Source organism: Eriocheir sinensis, unplaced genomic scaffold, assembly GCF_024679095.1.
Source record: "Eriocheir sinensis breed Jianghai 21 unplaced genomic scaffold, ASM2467909v1 Scaffold172, whole genome shotgun sequence".
Lineage (NCBI taxonomy): Eukaryota > Metazoa > Arthropoda > Malacostraca > Decapoda > Varunidae > Eriocheir > Eriocheir sinensis.
Window position 1 is genome coordinate 547,672 of NW_026111095.1, and position 23,053 is coordinate 570,724.

Sequence of the window (23,053 nt, forward strand, 5' to 3'; positions counted from 1 at the left end):
TGACTTAACTCGGTTCCTCTTTTCTATTTCGGAAAATATGGCTATCGTTTGGAGCCAAATGTCCAAACGTGGTACCTTCTGGTAGAAAAAAATGATTGCTTTGCTGGTTTTAAGGTTTGCTTTTCGCCCAGGGTTTTCCAGCAGCTTAAGAATGATTTAACTTGCTGTTAAATAATTGCTAGTTTAAGTACCTGTAGCTACTTTTGACTTCTGGCCTTAAGATAAGTGATTTACAGACGCCCTCTCCAGCGAGACGGCGTCTATAAACACTTATCTTAAGTCCCGAAGTCAAAATAGCTACGAACAATTATCTAACAGCAAGTTAAATCATTCTTATATAAGCTGCTGGAGAGCAAAATTAAGCCCTGGGCGAAAAAATACGAAACCTTCCAAGCTGTGTTTTGTCTGTCTGGGTCGCTCAGGAGACTGCGGCCCGCGGCACATTCGCCCCTCAGTGGTCACACACACCACACACAGACGCAAACCTTAGAACCTGACCAGCAAAGGGTTAATACTTTTCTTTTCTACCAGCATGTACCACGTTTGGACATTTGGCTTCAAACGACAGCCAGTATTATTTTTTTCCGAAATAGAAAAGAGAAACCGAGTTAAGTCAAAACAGTACTTGTCTCCGAGTCGCCGCCGGATACTCGGCGGATAGCCAATACGGTCCAATGGATACACAACTACTTACCATACTCAGAAACAAATGCGGAGCACTGACGCACACCCTTCCCCTACGAGAGCAAGTGGAATAAAGAGGATATACACATCAAATGTTGCAAAATAACCATTGTTGTGTGAACAATGCGCGCGAAAATTAGAAACACGCAAGTGTGTGATTCCAAATGGCACAGCTAGGAATACCCTTCTAGGGTTAATTACTTACATTCCTTAAAAAATACATACATAAGAAAATAAGGAATCTGCAAGAGGCCAGTTGACCTACACGAGGTCGTTCCTGTAAAACTATAAACTCTAAGATACTGAACAACTGCAAGGCATTGTGATTAGACAAGAACAAGCAACCCATATACCACCGCTTCCGGCTGGCTACTGACTGAGGGCCACTCCATGTATTCTTCCTCCAAGGTCGGTACTCTGGGACTCACTTAATTTTTTTTTTCTTGTGACATAAAGCTCATGATCAAGCGCTTAAAAGTAAACATTAGACTTGTTGGGCCGCGGACGCACTGGTAGGAGGAGAAGACGAAGAAGGAGGTGCTGCCGCCGCTCGCTGGGCTCAAGTCTTTGGCACCAACTTGTGAGGGACACTGCGAAGACGGTAACAGGTCATTCCACCCTCCCACCCTGGTCACTCCACCCTCCCACCCTGGTCATTCCACCCTCCCACCCTGGTCACTCCACCCTCCCACCCTGGTCATTCCACCCACCCACCCTGGTCACTTTGCCCTCCCACCCTGGTCATTCCACCCTCCCACCCTGGTCATTCCACCCTCCCACCCTGGTCATTCCACCCTCCCACCCTGGTCACTCCACCCTCCCACCCTGGTCACTCCACCCTCCCACCCTGGTCATTCCACCCTCCCACCCTGGTCACTCCACCCTCCCACCCTGGTCACTCCACCCTCCCACCCTGGTCACTCCACCCTCCCACCCTGGGGTGGGTTTCATCAAAGTTCCCAAGTCCTTGGAAGTGTGCTCAAGGAGTCCCACGCGTGCGAGAAACCGTGGGCATGTTTCACAAAGCTCCCAAGCCTTGGAACTCTGCCTATCTCGGCCGCCTTGGGAGGTCGTGGGGTCTCCCAAGCACTCCCAAGGAAGGTTCCAAGCCAGACTGTAAACATGGCAGCCCGTGAACAACCCGCCAGCACCGACTAAGGAATTTTCACCGAAAGGACATCTTAACCCTCTCAAGACAGTAAGATACTAGAACATGCTAATAGACACTGCTTCAAGTCTCCGATAGAGTATTGTAGACAATAAATCCTAAGTACCAACTCTTCCCCACTTGCTATCTCGAAATTTTGTGGGCCCACTCTTTTAGCCGAATATATGTTTCAAAGCGGAAGTTAGTGAGGATTCTTATGGTATCCTAAAACTCTTAGTACGCCTATTAGTTCCTGAGTTACACAAAGAAAACTATTTTTCCTCTCCCGTCAGAGTAGGCTAACAAATAAAAATCGCTCCACGTTCCTCATTTACGTTCCTTAGAAAGGTTGCCATATGTTACCTCTAAGAAACTTATCTCAACAAATGACACTCCAAATTTTACGCACTTTCACCGAACATTTAATTTTAATAATTTTTAACTTTATGACGTTTTCACAACATCGCGCGCCAGGACCTTTTACTTTGATGACGCGAACGCGTCATCGTATGAAGGGTTAATGAGTACGATGACACCGAGTTCAAGAAGAGGTACAGGGTGGATCGTGCTGGCCTGTTGTTCGTCACTGACTTGGTGCGACACGTGATTGGCAACAGGACTGAGAGGAGCTGTGCGGTTACAGCGGAGCTGAAAGTGGCGTTGACTCTGCGATACCTCGCCACCGAGAAAATGCAGCAGTGCAGTGCAGATGACTTTGGAGTTTCCCGGGCCACAGTCAGCAGAATCATCACCCAGACCGTGGATCCTCTCGTGACACAAGAGAATATGAGGCGGTTCATGGGCTTCCTTTTAAACCGGGGGGAGCAGCAGAGAATGAAGGCGGAGTTTGCCGAAATTACTGGTTTTCCTGGTGTGGTGGGTGCTGTTGATGGCACCTATGTAAGAATAGTGGCCCCACATGAGCACGAAGAAGTGTACGTCAACCGCAAGAACTACCACAGCATCAATGTGCAAGTGTTATTTGATGCACAGTACAAGCTGCGGGCCATGGTGGCGAGGTGGCCAGGGTCTACTCACGACTCACTAAATGTTTGTTTACACTGTGGTGCCGTTGAAGATGCAGACGGAAAAAAAATACGTGCACATGTTCCTTACAATGAAGATACTATCGGTGTATTTCAACTAAATATCAATTGTTTATATTTATAATTCCATAATTTTATATAAGAAGTGTAATTTAGGTTAATTGAAGACATATTAGACGTCAAAGCGACGCGGAAGATTGGCAACGCTGGTTACTCCCAAGACCGCCCCCAATCCTACTTGGAAGTGCTTGTGGCGCGGTGATGAAACACGCCCAAGAAATTCTCCCAACTGTGCGTGACGTCACCAAGCCTGGGAGAGCACTATGATGAAACCCACCCCTGGTCACTCCACCCTCCCACCCTGGTCATTCCACCCGCCCACCCTGGTCATTCCACCCTCCCACCCTGGTCACTCCACCCTCCCACCCTGGTCATTCCACCCTCCCACCCTGGTCACTCCACCCTCCCATCCTGGTCACTCACCCTCCCACCCTGGGGTGGGTTTCATCAAAGTTCCCAAGTCCTTGGAAGTGTGCTCAAGGAGTCCCAAGCGTGCGAGAAACCTTGGGCATGTTTCACGAAAGCTCCCAAGCCTTGGAACTCTGCCTATCTCGCTCGCCGCCTTGGGAGGTCGTGCGGGGTCTCCCAAGCACTCCCAAGGAAGGTTCCAAGCGTCAGACTGTAAACATGGCAGCCCGTGAACAACCCTGCCAGCACCGACCAAGGAATTTTCTCCCGAGAAGGGACATCTTTAACGAATACGATGACACTGAATTCAAGAAGAGGTACAGGGTGGATCATGCTGGCCTGTTGTTCGTCACGGACTTGGTGCGACACGTGATTGGCAACAGGACTGAGAGGAGCCGTGCCGTTACAGCGGAGCTGAAAGTGGCGTTGACTCTGCGATACCTTGCCACCGGGAAAATGCAGCAGTGCAGGGCAGATGACTTTGGAGTTTCCCGGGCCACAGTCAGCAGAATCATCACCCAGACCGTGGATGCTCTCGTGACACAAGAGAATATGAGGCGGTTCATGGGCTTCCCTTTAAACCGGGGGGAGCAGCAGAGAATGAAGGCGGAGTTTGCCGAAATTACTGGTTTTCCTGGTGTGGTGGGTGCTGTTGATGGCACCTATGTAAGAATAGTGGCCCCACATGAGCACGAAGTAGTGTACGTCAACCGCAAGAACTACCACAGCATCAATGTGCAAGTGTTATTTGATGCACAGTACTAGCTGCGGGACATGGTGGCGAGGTGGCCAGGGTCTACTCACGACTCACTAAATGTTTGTTTACACTGTGGTGCCGTTGAAGATGCAGACGGAACAAAAATACGTGCACATATTCCTTAATATGAAGATACTATCGGTGTATTTCAATTAGATATCAATTGTTTATATTTATAATTCCATAATTACACATAAGAAGTGTAATTTAGGTTAATTAAAGACATATTAGACGTCAAAGCGACGCGGAAGATTGGCAACGCTGGTTTCTCCCAAGACCGCCCCCAATCCTACTTGGAAGTGCTTGTGGCGCGGTGATGAAACACACCCAAGGAATTCTCCCAACTGCGCGTGACGTCACCACGCCTGGGAGAGCACTATGATGAAACCCACCCCTGGTCATTCCACCCTCCCATCCTGGTCACTCCACCCTCCCACCCTGGTCACTCACCCTCTCACCCTGGTCACTCCGCCCTCCCACCCTGGTCACTCCACCCTCCCACCCTGGTCACTCCACCCACCCACCCTGGTCATTCCACCCTCCCACCATGGTCATTTCTCCCTCCCACCCTGGTTACTCCACCCGCCCACCCTGGTCATTCCACCCTCCCACCCTGGTCATTCCACCCTCCCACCCTGGTCATTACTCACTCCCATCCTGGTCACTCCACCCTCCCACCCTGGTCATTCCACCTCCCACCCTGGTCACCTGACCTCCCACCCTGGTCATTCCACCTCCCATCCTGGTCACTCCACACTCCCACCCTGGTCGCTCCACCCTCCCACCCTGGTCGCCCACCCACCCACCCTGGTCATTCCACCCACCCACCCTGGTCATGCCACCTGCCCACCCAGGTCACTCCACCCACCCACCCAGGTCAATCCACCCACCCACCCTGGTCATTCCACCCTCCCACCCTGGTCACTCCACCCTCCCACCCTGGTCACTCCACCCTCCCATCCTGGTCACTCCACCCTCCCACCCTGGTCATTCCACCCTCCCACCCTGGTCATTCCACCCTCCCACCCTGGTCACTCCACCTCCCATCATGGTCACTCCACCTCCCACCCTGGTCATTCCACCCTCCCATCCTGGTCACCCACCCTCCCACCCTTGTCACTCACCCTTTCACCCTGGTCACTCCGGCCCTCCCACCTTGGTCACCCACCCTCCCACCCTGGTCACTCCACCCACCCACCCTGGTCATTCCACCCTCCCACCCTGGCCATTTCACCTCCCACCCTGGTCACTCCACCCACCCACCCTGGTCATTCCACCTCCCACCCTGGCGGTGGCAGAACTGGTAGCGTGCTGGGCCCACATTCACTGCCAAGGTGATGGACGACGTGGGTTCAATCCCCACGCTACCACTCGGATTTTTTCAGTCACCGCCGAGTGGCTTAAACTACCCACATGCTGTCCTGAAGACCACCCATCAACCCGGACTCCAGAGGAAGCCGTCCAGCGAATCAAGAACGAGTTCCGGGGCAGCATGAGCCAATGCAAGATTTCGCCACTATAAACACTGCCTGCGCTAGAACGTGCTGGGCCGACCATCAGGGCCCACCTGGAAGAAGCCTTGGGCCGACCATCAGGCCCCACCGGGAAGATGCCTACCTGCGCAAAAAGGCAACAACGTAAAAAAAAAAAAAAAAAAAAAAAAAACCACCCTCCCACCCTGGTCACTCCACTCTCCCATCCTGGTCACTCCACCGTCCTACCCTGGTCATTCCACCCTCCCAGCCTTGTCACTCAACCGTCCCACCGTTGTCATTCGACCTTCCCATCCTGGTCTCTCCACCCTCCCACCCTGGTCGTTCCACCCTCCCACCCTGGTATATCCATCCACCCACCCTGGTAGTTCCACCCTCCCACCCTGGTCATTCCACCCTCCCACCCTGGTCACTCCACCCTCCCACCCTGGTCACTCCACCCTCCCACCCTGGTCACTCAGCCCTCCCACCCTGGTCACTCAGCCCTCCCACCCTGGTCACTTTGCCCTCCCACCCTGGTCACACCACCCACCCACCCTGGTCACTCCACCTCCCACCTTGGTCACTTTGCCCTCCCACCCTGGTCACTTTGCCCTCCCACCTGGTCACTCCACCCTCCCATCCTGGTCACTTTGCCCTCCCACCCTGGTCACTCCACCCTCCCATCCTGGTCACTTTGCCCTCCCACCCTGGTCACTCCACCCTCCCATCCTGGTCACTTTGCCCTCCCACCCTGGTCACTCCACCTCCCATCCTGGTCACTTTGCCCTCCCACCCTGGTCACTTTGCCCTCCCTCCTGGTCACTTTGCCTCCCACCCGGGTCACTCCACCCTCCCATCCTGGGCACTTTGCCCTCCCAACCTGGTCACTTGTCCCTCCCACCCTGGTCACTTTGCCCTCCCACCCTGGTCACTCCACCCTCCCACCCTGGTCACTCATCCCTCCCATCCTGGTCACTTTGCCCTCCCACCCTGGTCACTCCACCCTCCCACCCTGGTCACTCAGCCTCCCACCCTGGTCAATCCACCCTCCCACCCTGGTCACTTTGCCTCCCACCCTGGTCACTCAGCTCTCCCACCCTGGTCACTTTGCCCTCCCACCCTGGTCACTCCACCCTCCCACCCTGGTCACTCTGCCCTCCCACCCTGGTCACTTTGCCCTCCCACCCTGGTCACTCCACCCTCCCATCCTGGTCACTTTGCCCTCCCACCCTGGTCACTCCCCCCTCCCACCCTGGTCACTCCACCCTCCCACCCTGGTCACTCAGCCCTCCCACCCTGGTCACTTTGCCTCCCACCCTGGTCACTTAGCCCTCCCACCCTGGTCACTCCACCTCCCACCCTGGTCACCAGCCTCCCACCCTGGTCACTCCACCCTCCCACCCTGGTCACTCCACCCTCCCATCCTGGTCACTTTGCCCTCCCACCCGGGTCACCCGCCTCCCACCCTGGTCACTCCACCTCCCACCCTGGTCACTTTGCCCTCCCACCCTGGTCACTCCACCCTCCCACCCTGGTCACTCAGCCCTCCCACCCTGGTCACTCCACCTCCCACCCTGGTCACTTTGCCCTCCCACCCTGGTCACTCCACCCTCCCACCCTGGTCACCAACCTCCCACCCTGGTCACTCCACCCTCCCACCCTGGTCACTTTGCCCTCCCACCCTGGTCACTCCACCCTCCCACCCTGGTCACTCAACCTTCCCACCCAGGTCACACCACCCTCCCACCCTGGTCACTCAGCCCTCCCACCCTGGTCACTCCACCCTCCCATCCTGGTCACTTTGCCCTCCCACCTGGTCACTCCACCTCCCACCCTGGTCCTCAACCCTCCCACCCTGGTCACTCCACCCCTCCCACCCTGGTCACTTTGCCCTCCCACCCTGGTCACTCAACCTCCCACCCTGGTCACTCAACCCTCCCACCCTGGTCACTCCACCCTCCCACCCTGGTCACTTTGCCCTCCCACCGTGGTCACTCCACCCTCCCACCCTGGTCACTTTGCCTCCCACCCTGGTCACTCCGCCTCCCACCCTGGTCACTCCACCTCCCCACCCTGGTCACTTTGCCCCTCCCACCCTGGTCACTCCACCTCCCACCCTGGTCACTTTGCCTCCCACCCTGGTCACTCCACCCTCCCACCCTGGTCACTTTGCCCTCCCACCCTGGTCACTTTGCCTCCACCTGGTCACTCCACCTCCCACCCTGGTCACTTTGCCCTCCCACCCTGGTCACTTTGCCCTCCCATCCTGGTCACTCCACCCTCCCAGCCTGGTCACTCACACTCTCACCCTGGTCACTCACCCTCCCACCCTGGTCACTCACCCTCTCTCCCTGGTCACTCACCCTCCCACCCTGGTCACTCCACCCTCCCACCCTGGTCACTCACCCTCCCATCCTGGTCACTCCACCCTCCCACCCTGGTCACTCACCCTTCCCACCCTGGTCACTCCACCCCTCCCACCCTGGTCACTTTGCCCTCCCACCCTGGTCACTTTGCCTCCCACCCTTGTCACTTTGCCCTCCCACCCTGGTCACTCCACCCTCCCACCTCTGGTCACTCCGCCTCCCACCCTGGTCACTCCACCTCCCACCCTGGTCACTTTGCCTCCCACCCTGGTCACTCCGCCCTCCCACCCTGGTCACTTCACCTCCCACCCTGGTCACTCTGGCCTCCCTACCAGTGTGAAACAATTTAGTATGTAAGTAATGAAATGTGATATTTTTCCGTTATAAGAGATTTTTTGTATTATAAAATTACAAGGAGAAAGAAAGCATAAAAGTTAAGACTTTATTTGCTATTCTTGCATGCACGTCAGTACCTCAATTAAAAATATCAAAATATTAGAGTGCGTAGAATGAAATCAAAAGTCAACTTCCCACTTTTAAAGCTGTTGTTCCTCGAGCAATTGTTGCGTTGTCATCTTAGCTCTTTGTATTCCTGCCATAATGTAAATGTTCAACCCTGTTGCGTGTGGTAAGCCTGTCTCTGGGGGTGGGGACACGCCCCATCCATAAAACTGTGTGATGTCTCCAACCAAAACTGCAGCTGATGATTTTCATTAAGATGGTCAGATGGTTGGCTAATATGACATCACGCGATGGCATGGACATCTACTTATTTCCAAGACACAGTCAATAACAACAAACAAAACACCCAAAAGAACAATCAAACCACATGGCAAATTAATCAAACTCATATAAGATCTGACCAAGATGCTTGCCCTGCTGGTGCTTGAAGGAATTCACCAAGATGACAGAATTTGGCAAGCTGTTCCAAATGTTGATTACTCTCAATGAGAAGAAGCGGGCTTTCACATCAGTGTTACAATGGGCTAATGGAGAGCACATGCCCAGGGGCACGTCACTTCTCTCACTCACCGTTCATACTCCCAGTGGTCCTCCCGAGCAAGCTCCCATGCAGCCATGAGTTACGTGGGTGTCCTTTTGGTCTTCTCCACTCGGGTTGTCTCATTCATAAACAACCCTGTGTGCAGGATTGACGTCTGGGAGGTGCACCACATGCCCACATAGCCGGAGTTGGTTTTCATGGACTAAGCTGGTAACAGGCCTCAAGTCAGTTTTGCAGAGTAGTTGCTGGTTTGATACAAAGTCATTCCAGCCATACCCCATGATCCTGCGAAGGCATTTGGTATGAAAGTCATTGACATGCCTCTCTAAGTCTCTATTCAGTGTTCATGTGTCAGCCGTACAGTAAGACAGGGAGCACAAGCAACTTGAAGATTTGAATCTTTGTCCTCCAGCATAGATGTCGACAACTCCATATACTCTTGTATTGAGGGAGTCCATTACATTGTGGGCCAGGCCAATTCATTGAGTGACTACCCACCATTGCTATGCACTACAGTCCAGGGTTTCTCAACGTGGGCCATATGGCCCCCCTGGGGCCCATGAGAAACTTTCAGGGGCCATAGAACAAAATTAGGGAAATGGGAGACCACAGAGGGCCACAGAACTTCCTAAGTTTACGTTGCTCATATGAGCTTAATATTTTCATAATTGTTTCATGGTGTTTTCTTATCACCTGTTCTACTGCTTCATTTAGCGACTTCAGCGTCTTTTTGCTGTAATCCTGGACATTCACTTCCCATGAGCTGGCAACACTGGATTCAGGGTTGCTATGTTTGTCCTTTTAAAGATATTCTGTCCCATTTTGGTCCGCTTGTCCTTTAATTTTTCTGAAAAAAAGAAGACAGCCTTTATCCGCCTTTTTTTTTTACACTACAGTCACCTGCTTACGTTAAGCAGCCCATCGCGGTTTAATCACTAACATCGCAAGTGACACAAATAGATAAATATGAAAGCTCACAAAGTCACAAGTGACATCACCTGCTTTCGTATATGCATTGGTATCTGATACCCTCAAAATGGCAGAGGGAGGCTGCTGCCTCAGGCCTCGAGGGGGAAGGAGAGAGGAGGGAGATTGTCAAGGCAGAGAGGGAATTTCCCAGAGAGGAAAACTGTCTTCTGGGCTCCAGTAACGAAACTAATTTATAGTTATCGATAAAGAGGTAGATTTTGATGTTTCTTGGCAATAGGGCCGAGAAACAGGTAAATACTATGCTCTGAGGGAGGACAATCTGGAGGTGGCTATATGTATTTTCATATTATTGTTCGTTTGAATAATGTTGTGCTTAAGAAAAAGAATACTCATAATTTTAGTTAGGATTATAAGGGAGGTTTACAAAATACAATTATAACATTAGAGAGCAAGGAAACAGAATCCTGGAGGGAGGGATATGGTGATGTTAGAGAGGATTGAGTCAGACTGTCATAGCATGTTCAGGAGTACATAGAGAGGAGGGAGGAAGGACGCATTAGGAGGGAGGAAGGCTGATCCTAACAACGATCATTACTATACCTACTTCCCAAGAGAGTAACAGAGGAGGGGAGGGACTCAAATTACCTTGGAGGGAGGACTGCCAAAAAGGTTGAGAAAGGTACTACACTACCATGGAAGGTGAAACGTTTGAGGACCTCAACATCCTCACCACATGCATGGACAGACTATATTGTCATCCAGGAAGAAATGACTAGACCTTGGTTTTGGCCCAGGAGACCTTCAGTCTCAAATGAGAGACAACAAAATTTAAGTTGGAGGAGACCAACAAGGTGGTTGACTCCATGCCTTCTCACGATGGTCTAACTCCAATATGGCAGCTCCCCTACTGTGGTCGAGATTTTCTCATAGCAACATTATCCTAAAAAAAAAAATTCACGCGCCGCCACACTGCAGTGTTGCCAGATTGGGCTACTTATCGCAAATTGGGCTACTTTTGGGTCTTCTGTGCTACTAAATTTTGACCCCAGGGTGAGTGTTGATTACATATTGTTGTCTAACAAGGTCTTGTCTCATTTCAGTCATTAAAAAGAACGAAAAAAACATGTTTTATATGACGTGTCAGAGGTGACTTCCCCAAATGCATATTTTCCCATAGGGTTATAGTCCCGCCGTTCGCGGTTTCGCGCATCGCGCCGAAGTCCGGGAACGAAATACCCGCGAACGGCGGGGGATGACTGTATATCTTTTTCCTGCTTACACGTTAAGCAGCGCTAGCAAATAGGCGCACCTAACATCACCAAGTGACACAAATAGATAAATATGAAAGCTCACAAAGTCACAATAAGTGACATCACCTGCTTTGCGCAGTAAAAATATGCTATTTAAGGTATCTGATACCCTCAAAATGGCCGGCGCTGCTGCCTCAGGCCTCGAGGCTACAGACCAACGTTGCCAGATTGTCGTACTCAGCCGATTACATTTCCCGACTTCCTACCCCCAAACTGTCTTCTGGGCTCCAGTAACGAAACTAATTTATAGTTATCGATAAAAGAGGTAGATTCTGATGTTTCTTGGCAATAGTTAGCCGTCAGAAACAGGTAAATACTATGCTCTGAGTACGACAATCTGGCAACGGTGGCTATATGTATTTTCATATTATTGTTCTGTTTGAATAATGTTGTGCTTAAGAAAAAGAATACTCATAATTTTAGTTAGTTTTTGATTATAAGGATTATTTACAAAATACAATTATAACATTACCTCTTCTACCTTATTCGGAAACGTCCTGAATCCTGGACCGGCTATATGGTGATGTTAGGTGTGCCTATTGAGTCAGACTGTCATAGCATGTTCGTGGCCATAGTGGTATCAGTATTGGACGCATTAGGACTCAGGAAGGCTGATCCTAACAACGATCATTACTATACCTACTTCCCAAGATGTAGTAACTTAAGGGGGTCCACGAGAACTCAAATTACCTTGGAGGGGGCCACTGCCAAAAAAAGGTTGAGAAACCCTGTACTACACTACCATGGTATGTGAAACGTTTGGTGACCTCAACATCCTCACCACATGCATGGACAGACTATATTGTCATCCAGCAAGCCTCCAAATGACTAGACCTTGGTTTTGGCCCAGGAGACCTTCAGTCTCAAATGAGAGACAGCAAAATTTAAGTTGGAGGAGACCAACAAGGTGGTTGACTCCATGCCTTCTCACGATGGTCTAACTCCAATATGGCGGCTCCCCTACTTGTAGCTCGGTTAGCTGTCACAGAACCATTTCAGGATCGTGCTCATAAATCTTTATGATACATATTTATCACTAACTCCCAGAACTTTTTTTTTTTTACGTCCTGGCCTATGGCACCAGTAGGTTTTCTTTTGGGGCCTGATGGTCGCCCAGAGCCCATCATTGTGCAGGCAAGTGTTTATAGTGGTGCCATCTATTCTTGGTTCATTCTGTCCCCTGGAGCTCTCTCTTGATTTTCCTTGGACAGTTCCTCTTGAGTCCGGGTTGGTGGGTGGTCTTCAGGACAGCATGTGGGTAGTCTTGGACCACTTTCAGTGATTGAAAAATCGCAGGGGTAGTGGCGGTTTCCTAACCCGCATCATGCAGGACCAGCACACTAACCACTCAGGCCACTGCCTCCCCATTTACTCATCACCATATACATTAAAAATATACACAAATTTACAATGATTTGAGTAATTTCCACTGAGCTTTATGTTAGGTGTGCATGTTCATGGTGTGCATATTCATAGTGGACAGAAGAGATAAGGAGGATAGTAAAAGAGAAAAGGGAACTTTTTAAGAAAACTCAAGAAAGAAATGTGGCTGAGCAAATAAAAAGGGAAAGGAAAAAGAAATATAGAGAATGCAAAATGAAATTAAAACAAGCAATAAAAGAAAGTAAGAGAGTTGATGAAGACTTTGGAAAAAGACTAAGTGAAAAATATAAAGGGAACAGGAAATCATATTGGAAAGAAGTAAAAAATGAAAGAAATGCAGAAAATATCTCCTCAAGTAAAATAAATGAAGTTATGGATGAAAATGGAAAGATGTTGAAAGACAGGGAAGTTGTGAAAGAGAGATGGAGAGAATATTTCAGAAACTTAATGAATTTTGAGGATGGACGTCCAGCAGCTGTAACAGCAGCAGTTTTGAGTAGAGGTAGAGGAGGAGTATATAAAGAAAGAAGTATAACATATGAAGAAGTAAATCAGGCAATAAAAAGATTAAAAAATGGAAAGGCAGCAGGAATTGATGGAATCACAGCAGAAATGTTAAGTGTGGAGGAGATGTAGTTGTTAAATGGATGGTCAAGATATGTGAAGTAGCATGGGAGGGGAGGTGCCAGCAGACTGGACAAAAGCCATCATTGTCCCAGTTTACAAGGGGAAGGGCAGGAGAGGGGAATGTGGGAGCTATAGAGATATAAGTCTCCTGAGTATACCCGGAAAGGTATATGAAAAGTCATAATAGAGAGGGTGCAAAGACTTACAGAAGAGAAAATCAGTGAAGAACAAGGAGGCTTCAGGAAGGGAAGGGGATGTGTGGATCAGATATTTGCCTTCAGGTTGGCAGTAGAAAAAATAATAGCAAAAGGAAAGAAACTATACGCTGCCTTCATGGATTTGGAAAAAGCTTATGACAGAGTCGATTGGATTGCATTGTGGGATGTTTTAAGGATTTATGGTGTGGGAGGAAAACTGTTTAGTGCAATAAAGTCTTTCTATGAAGATGCATCTGCATGTCTTAAAATTAATGGAGAAACAAGTGAACATTTAGAGATAAAAGTGGGCTTAACCCTTTCATGCGTGCAGGGGACGGACACGACTATCCCCTCAGGCGCAGTCGGGCAGCCCAATGGGGGGTCTCTTATAACCTCTGTATCTCAAAAACTATTCATCACAGCTAAAAACTGAACACCATTGGAAAGAGGAGGTCCAGATCTATAGGAGTCGGTTATGTATGCCTCTCTTGCGAACTTACATGCACGTTCAGGGAGAGTTGAATGTTAACACTTACGTCAAGCGTATGGGATGATCAATATATTGAGGGAACTGCGGACATCTCTCCTTCAGATTCTGGCAAGGGAGTATTGCCAACTGCAATATTTACAACTATTTGGTCAAAGAATCAGTCAGGTGATAGGTGAAGCTATGCAAAAATGCCGCTATATTGGGCAAGAACATCCACCAGTTACTCGTCCGTAGATTTGTCGCGCTGGGCTGATATGATTTTCCACAAAATTTAGTGAAGAACCAACTCAATTGGCAATCCTGTGTTGTGAGAATTAGTGTTGGAACACTTTCATACGCGGGAGATTTGAGTGTGGGTGGAGCTTGCAGCGAGCGCTTAGCACCACCTGCAAATACGCCTAACGCTCGCTGCGAGCAATGAAAGAGTTAAGGCAGGGGTGTGTCGTGTCACCATGGTTGTTCAATATTTATATGGATGGTGTTATTAGAGAAATGAAGGGCAAAGTTGGGGAAGTTGAAGTAAAAATGTTCGCTGAGGGAAGGAAGTGGGTACTGAATTCGATACTGTTTGCTAATGACACAGTGCTCACTGCAGAAAATGAAAGTGACTTACAAAATTTTGTCAATGTTTTTGATAGTGTCTGTAAAAGGAGAAAGCTGAAAGTAAATGTCAACAAAAGTAAAGTGATGGTTTGTGAGCGAAGTAGAAGTGAGGTTGTAGATTTTGTATGTCCATATAGAGTGGGAATTGAATGTGAAAAAGAATGCAAAATAATTTTGAATGGTGAAGAAATGGAGGAGGTCAATGAGTTTAAGTAAATTGGATCAGTTATGTGTAAGCATGGTGGTACGGAGGGAAAGATAAGAGAAAGGGCATTGCAAGGAAGAAGGGACAAATCATGAATGGCAGAAGTGTGAGCATGGAGGTAAAGAGGGATTTGAGAAATACAATAATAGTACCAACCTTCACATATGCAAGTGAAACGTGGGCCTGGAATGAAAGTCAGAGGTCTAGAGTGCAGGCAGTGGAAATGAGTTATTTGAGGAGTGCGTGTGGTGTGAGTAGAATGGATGGAATGAGTAATGAAAGTGTGTACAAGCATTTTGGAATGTGTTACGTGGGTGAAGGGAAGAAGTGTGGAGTGGTGGAAGAAGTGAAGCGACAGACTTTAAAGTGGTTTGGCCACATGGAGTGAATGGAGGAGAGTAAGATGACCAGAAGGGTGTATGTGAGTGAGATAGAGGGAGGGAATGCTAGAGGACGACCTCCAGTGAAATGGAGAGATAGGGTGCAGGAATACGTTAGGGAGAGGGGGGAAAGATCTTTGAGAAACTTTGAGCAGGCAAGGGGGGAGTGTCTGGATACAGAAAGTTGGAAACTTTTCTGCCATGGCCATCCCCTGGTGGGAGCTCCTAGGAGCAGGCATTGATGAAATAATGATGATGATGCATATTGTGGACTCGGGTATTTCAATTTTTTATAACTTAGGCTTTTCATGTACTTCCTTGTGTTATTTGCTTATATAAATCCTTTCACAGATAGACGAAGCCTTAAGTGGGCTTGTGAACTGCCATGAACAGAGTGGTGGCTGGCTGTGCCCTGTGTTCGGCCTCAGGGCTGCTCTGGATGGGACTTTTCCGCCTCTCAAATCACCTGATGACCCAGCTCTTCAAGGCCAAGAAGTGGAGTGTCTCGGCACACCACATAATGAACATGAGTGAAGCCATTGTTTCCAGCTTGCAGGTGCCTCATTATATGACAAAATTGATTTATCCTGTAGACTCTTTTCTTTTTCTAGCACAGTGTAATCTCTGACCAAATTCCTGTTTTGGGCGCGAGTCACTGATGCATTACTTAACCCCTTGACTGTGGATTTCCTACAAGAAGACATCATCAAGCTACAGGAATGGAACAAAAAGTGGCTGCTGCAATTCACTGAAGAAAAATGTAAGTCCTGCACCTTGGGAGGAGATATCCAGCATACCAGTACCACATGGGAAACACTCCACTATCCACCACAGAGGCAGAGAAAGACCTGGGACTATTTACCAGGCTACTACTGAAAGCCAAATCCTTGCCAATTGCAGCGGACGGGTTGAGAAACCCATCGAATCTTTCAGCATAAAGGAGTTTCAGCATAGTGAGCTAGTTTGTGTTGTTTTTACAAATTTACTTTTATCAACATGTTTTTACAAAAGTTTATGGGTTTTGAGATACTGTCTGGCTTTTTGTCTCATTGCCTTTTGACCCGTCCGCTGTGATTGGTATGGATTTGGCTTTCACTGGTAGCCTGGTATCATATATTCCCATGTCTTTCTCTGCCTCAGTGGTGGATAGTGGAGTGTTTCCCATGTGGTATTGATATGCTGGATATCCCCTCCCAAGGTGCAGGACTTTACATTTTCCTTCACTGAATTGTAGCAGCCACTTTTTGATCCATTCCTGTAGCTTGGTAAGGTCTTCTTGTAGGAAATCTGCAGTCAAGGGGTTAAGGAAGTTATGGCCCGGTTGGATTGATGAGGTGAGATGTACAATGGGTTTGTGTCCAACACAGAAATTGGGTCAAAGATTATGTCGTGTTGGAAAAGAAAATAATCTATGGGAAGAATGAATTTTGTCAGGGAATTTCTGAAAGATACTCCTGACCCTCAATTTCCCAGATATTGAATTTCCTTGACAAAATCCAGGGTCCAGCAATTGTCAGACATATACCCGGTCAAGTCCAGGAACCAAAGTAGAAAACCCAGGTAAAGAATCTGGGGTTTGGCTAAGTCTGGCGGTGGCTGGACGTATGCCTGGCCACGTCCTATTCTGCAACACATGTTAGGTGGCCACATCTTGTTGTTGTTGTGGCGGTGATGGCCATGTAGCCTCTATAACGGGTTCACTAATTCACAAAGCATGGTACTCTTGTTCAGAGTTGTTCAGTTCCTGTAATTTTATTTGCTATTTGTGTGTTAGTACAGGTAACTCTCGATTTACGCGAGTTTGTTTTACGCGTTTTTAAATAACGCGGGGTCCAAAATCTAAATAAATGTTTAATTTACACGTTTTTTCCACTTATACGCGATATTTTATGGAGTGGTCACCATATGTCTCACGCAACTGGACTCACACGGCGCCTCGGCCACACAGCTAAGCTCAGTTCTTCCTGCGCGCCACTTGAACAACAATACAGTACCCACGCTGCCACGCTACTCAACGATAGGGGTGGGCAGGTAACGGTACCAATACCGGTACTAACGGTACCAGGTATACGGTACGGTACCGGTACCAGGCTGCTCGGTACCGGTACCAATACTAGTCAGGCGATCATGCTGTCCCTCATTTCTTTCTCAGACGAGTGAGGCTGAGACTGAGTGTCTGATTGGATATGTCGGTGATATGGATATTCTCTCTCTCCACTGAATGTATTATACACCTTTTCACATAAAAAATGCCTGAAAGTTTAGCCCTGCGCGTTATACGCCGAATGCACAATTTTTTAATGATTTTATTCTTCTTTGGGTTGTTTTTAAGGGTCTGTGTTTCGTTTTATCCAATAACAACGGCAAACTTACCTTTATTATTGTTAATGGTCCTTCATAGTCCATAGCTGTCTTATAATATGTTACCACAGAATACAGGGCGATCAAATAACTACTATAAAAAAATGAAATCGGTGGAGCATCACCCATGCCTTGCCGTTATCCCGTTTTCCTGTCGGGCGCCATTTGTATATCTTGATCTTGATGTCACAGGTGGCTTACGATTGTATGACTAAGGAGCAGTACAAGCTACATAAAAAAAATATTATTTTGGGAAAAAAATAACCATGTGTTCATTATTAATTATTAATATTAGTGAGAATAATGGGGTAAATATGATATCAGAAACTGTGCATCATGAGTCTTGTATGAGGAGTTATTTCACCCCCGGCCGCCATTTGCATTGTTTACAAACCACACAACCACACCCACACAACAAACAGCTGCATGCCGCGTGTCACCAGAACCGTGTGAATTGTGTCTTGCCTAGTTGTCTGTCATAACATACGAGTGACTGTGAGAATAATATGCTTATTATGATCTCAGAAGCTGTACATAATCAGTATGTACGACGAAATATTTCTCGCAACACCAGCCCGGCCGCCATTTGCATTGTTTGAAAACCACACAACCACTGTTGCCACACCCAAACAACAAACAGCTGCATGCCGCGTGTCACCAGAACCGTGTGAATTGTGTCTTGCCTAGTTGTCTGTCATAACCTACGAGTGATGGTGAGAATAATATGCTTATTATGATCTCAGAAGCTGTGCATCATCAGTATGTTTACGGGGATGTATTTCTCACAACACCAGCCCGGCCGCCATTTTCATTGCTTTACTCAAGGACACTTGTCAATTCAAGCAGTAAAGATTACACCAAAAATATATAAATTTCGGGAAACTGTACATTGTCAATGTTCTTAAACCCGTACATATTTCTGAGCATTTTAAGAACTTTTTTTTTTCAAAGTTTGGGGTGCGCGTTATACGCCGCAAAATATGGTATTTATTTTTTGAGAGAAACCTACCTCTTGTTTGATTTACATTGTTTTTGATTTACGTGACCTCTTCAAGAACGCAATACTCGCGTAAATCGAGAGCTACCTGTAATTCACTCTCCTTATGTCTGTCTGTGTCTTCAATGAAATGTCCACGACGGGTTCAGTAAGCTGCTGCTTGTGACATACATTCTTGTCTGTCTGTTTACAATTATCAGCTAAGCAGCTACTTGATTTTCAGAAGCATTTTACTTTTACTTTTCTTAACTTGGTGCCCAAATGAAGCTCATTGTGGCACCCAATAGAGTGATTTCAATCGACGTCACGCCGCGGTGCATCATGGGAGTGTAAGACCATCATCAAATGCGGGTAATTTGAACTATGCTGTGTTCCTACCAAGCCAAAGCTGAGGGGGGAGGACGAGTTGTCGCTGGCTCCTGCTTGCTTTTTTTTGTGTGTGTGTGTGTGAAAACTGTGATGCCACACTTCTGTTGCATGATTGGGTGTGGGAACAAGTTCAACAAACACCCAGGTCTCTCTTGTTAATTAAGGCATCTCTGAGGTGCCGACTCGGGATGACCAATGGAGGGAGTTGGTGAGTGGAAGAAGCCTCTGGTTATCAAGGATATTTTTTAAGCCTAGACTTCAAACCCTGGTCTCTGGAAGGTGTGTGGACAACATGCAGTTTTTCTTTATGTATCTACTTGTTTAGGGTCTCCCTTGTCATTTTCTAATATGTGGCGTCCGGAGGTAAAGGGGCGATATCATCAAAATCTAGTTTTGAGTAAATTGCATTCAAAATTTAGCTATGTGTACTGCACTTCCCTCTTGACTTACCAAGTTATTGTTTGTATTCATTTTAATTGTATGGCCTTGCTGTATAATAGTAAGAATTTTTTTTCTGTTGTATTGAAAAATAAATCAATTTTATAGCTAAATTTTTATACCCCCCTTTGCAAATTGCTTATGATAATTAGAATATCCATAATGTATGTGGATTTTTAAAATCTATATTGCTCACCTAAACTACGGTATGAACCATTTCATTTTAAACCAAAATGGTGATTTTTTATGAATTTTTATAATAATCATACAAGGAGTCCCTGAGAACAATGTTTATTTCCCGGGCTTTAACTCAGATGCTCCGCTTATTGCCCCCTTTCCCAACCCTGGTGTCGTGACCCCAAGTGGGGTCACCAAGACCTCAAAATATCAAACGTGGTGTTATTATATAATAATAACACATATAGTACATACAACAAAACTAGTGGGGTCGCGGTCATGTCTAGAAGTGCATGATTGGGGTCGCCTGAAAAAAAGATTGGGAACCACTGGCTTAGTATTAATTAATTTGTATTTAATTTTGAATAATAACTGAAAAGTCAATGATTGAATCACTGATTCTGATGACTGATACCGATTGACTGATTGAGTCCGTTCACTGTAAAAAAAAAAAAAAAAAAAAAAAAAAAAATATGTGAGCATGCCGCCCTGCAAATGTCTTTGATAGTTTTCTAAGTACCACAAAAAGTACCACAGGATTTTTTAGTGCGGTCCGCGGTAGTGTGGTATTTTCAGAAAGTTTGCGATAGTGCGGTACTTTTTTTGTTATGCAGTACTACCGCACTAAATACCGTACTTGCCTATCTCTGGAAAGAGGGATCATGTTGCCACACAAGGTTCATTGGAATGTACTTTGGCAGCGCAGGAAATATAAATAGCCACCTTGGAACTTGAACTCTTTCAAGAGGAGGGTATCAGACACCTCTCCTCCTGTATTTGATTTTCCTTTCGGCCACCTCTTTTGTTTTACTTTAGGAGCAGCGAGTAGCGGGCTTTTTTTTTATTATTGTTTTTTTTTTGTTGCCCTTGAGCTGCCTCCTTTGTTGTAAAAAAAAAAAAAAAAGTGTCATCTTAAGATGTTTGGTGCAGTCTAACTTATAGCATCGTAAGATGTCTGGCGCAGTATATGGGTCAAAGAATTTCAACAAATCTGGACAAGATTACGAAGCATAGTAACTTAGTGAACTGGTTATAGAGGCTACATGACCATCACCACCACAACAATAGTAACATGCGACCACCTAGCATGTGTTTCAAAGGCAGAGTTGGTCAGGCATATGTCCAGTAATTGCCAGACTTAGCCCAACCTCAGCTATTCTACCTGGAATGTATTTCGATTCCTGGACTTGACCAGGTATATGTCTGACAATCGCTGGAGCCCGGATTTTGTCCAAAAAAATTGAGAGTTGAAAGTATTTTTCAGAAATTTTCTGACAAATTTAATTTTTGAAAAAGGTTCTTTTGTTTGTCCAATGTTAGGTTCTCCCAGCACGGAGAAATTTCTGACCGAATCCCTATCTTGGACGCAAGACGCAAATATTATAATACAATGAACCTTCGATATAACAGACCCACTTATAACGGATTTCGGATATAACGGACAAGGTCAGAGGGTCAGAAACCCACGGGGACTGACCGAGAATAGTTTTTGAACTAACCACGCCTGGTAACTATAACAGCGTCTACTAGCCACCTGGTTTTGTTGTTCAAAGAATGCGCTCTCCTTATAGGGGGGAGCACGGGCCTTTGCCAATGACGGCCCGTAGCAGGGTGCCAACAGTCCGACTCTATCGGCTGACGTCAGCCGAGTTGACCAAGTCGGTCTGTCGACAAGGACTGGCATGTCTTTGGTTAGCCACCTCACCCTCCTCCCTTTATTTGTTGTCCCAGCTATTGGTTACAGTAGTATTTTGCAGCCCACCTGATGAAATATTTTCCTCCTTGTGGTTGCATTGAAATGAAGAATGTATTTGCACCACAAGAAAGTCTTATGCATCATTTCAGGACATGAATGTAATGGAAAATAGCCAAGTGTTTGTGAGTGTCGGTACTGACACAGCTTAAGGGGGTCGAAGGGAGTGAAGTACCCCCCCCATTAGATAGGTTAGATTAGGTTAAGTTAGGTTTGGTTAGTTAAATTAATTTGCACACAGTGCGGGGTGGTGGAAACAAGCACTGCATGACAGGACAGGATCGCAGCACGGTGGTCCACTCTGCAGGCTGGTGTTGCAAGAAATACCTCCTCACAGAAAAAAATCACTCTGCTCTCCACCACACATGGGGAATACACAGCAGGAAAAACACTCATTTGCCTGGTTTTGTTCTATAGTCGGATGCAAATATCAAGATGCTTGGGTGGAGCGGGTGCAAGAATATCCTACACGGCAGCGTTGTCGCTTCAATCACAACAAGGTATACAATATCTCATATGTCGGTTGTTTAGTAATTGAAAAAGTCTTTAAAATTTTTGTATATTGTAAAACAGGTCTATATTATGTCAACGTATCGAATTTTATGATAGTAACGATGACTTATGTATGGAAATGAATTCACAATACGTGACAACAGTGTGCTACCCAGCGACGTTGTCATGTCTATGGTCAAGTTTATAAATCATCGTTACTATCCTCAAATTCGATACGTTCACAACATACAAAAATTTAAAGACTATTTCAGATACTAAACAACCGACATATGAGCTACTGTATGCCTTTTTTTTGTTTTTTTGTTTTTTTTACGTTGCGGCCTATTGCTCCGGTAGGCTTCTTCCCGGTGGGGCCTGATGGTCGGCCCAAGTCTTCTTCGCGGTGGGACCTGATGGTCGGCCCAGCCCGTTATGGCGCAGGCGAGTGTTTATAGTGGCGCCATTTTGTATTGGCTCATGCTGCCCCCCGGAACTCGTTCTTGATTCGCTTGGACGGGTTCCTCTAGACTCTGAGTTGATGGGTGGTCTTCAGGACAGCATGTGGATAGTTTTAAGCCACTCGGCGGTGACTGAAAAATCCGAGGTGGTAGCGTGGGGATTCGAACCCGCGTCGTCGATCACGTGGTGAATGTGGGCCCAGCACGCTACCACTTCGGCCACCGCCTACCCTTGTTGTGGCTGAAGCGACAACGCTGCCGGGTAGGGAATTCCTGCACCCACTCCACCTAAAGTATCTTGATATTTGCATCCGACTATAGTTTGTCTACTTCTGATCTTTGTGAGCGGTGAGTGAAATGTAAAAACAGTAAGCAAGTTGAACCTCTCTGCGATCTATTTTGCGGCTGTGGCAGCGGGTGTACAATAGGCATTGAAAAGTCAATCACTTAATGATTTATGACAGAAACAGTTACCAGATTATTTCATAACACCAAAAACTACCCCAAAAAAGTTTCGTCTGCCAGTGCGAGATTGGTGCACTTGTAAAATTTTATCCATATCCGTAACAATATGGCCCCCCCGCAGTACCCCACTGCCAACCTGGCAACCTCAGTGCCTTGCAGTCCGTTGCCAAGTGTGCTGTGCGGCTATATAGACAACGTGCACATAAGATATACAATAATAAAACTATATACCCAAGTTTATAAGGTTAATCGTTAATATTTTACGTATTTTAAAATTTCTGCCGCTTATAATGGATTTCAGCATTATCGGACTAAGTTCCTCTCAATTAGTCCATTATATTGAGGGCTTACTGTATAATATTTTGTTGTGGTGTCATGGGTTAATTTTCGAGGAATATTATTTTCATGTCATTCATGTCATAGTGCACCAAGGGGTTAATAAAACAAGGGACACAATTTGTTTGGCTTTGCA

The 23,053-nt window shown here is 47.0% G+C and overlaps 1 protein-coding gene across 6 annotated transcripts in view; it reads left to right on the forward strand.

The window, feature by feature from the left end:
* Positions 1-610: 610 nt before the first annotated feature.
* The window catches only part of LOC126990537 (TLC domain-containing protein 3A-like), a 63,078-nt gene continuing 40,635 nt past the window's right edge, over positions 611-23,053 (forward strand). For 2 of the 6 annotated variants that reach the window (XM_050849132.1, XM_050849131.1), the window contains exons 1-2: positions 1,120-1,285; positions 15,423-15,627. In XM_050849132.1, coding sequence (XP_050705089.1) covers positions 15,457-15,627 — 171 coding nt within the window. In that variant the 5' untranslated portion in view covers positions 1,120-1,285; positions 15,423-15,456. Of the gene's footprint in view, positions 1,093-1,114; positions 1,293-15,422; positions 15,628-23,053 lie in introns of those variants that run through there. The other 4 variants (XM_050849133.1, XM_050849134.1, XM_050849135.1 and 1 more) reach the window with 4 other exon arrangements.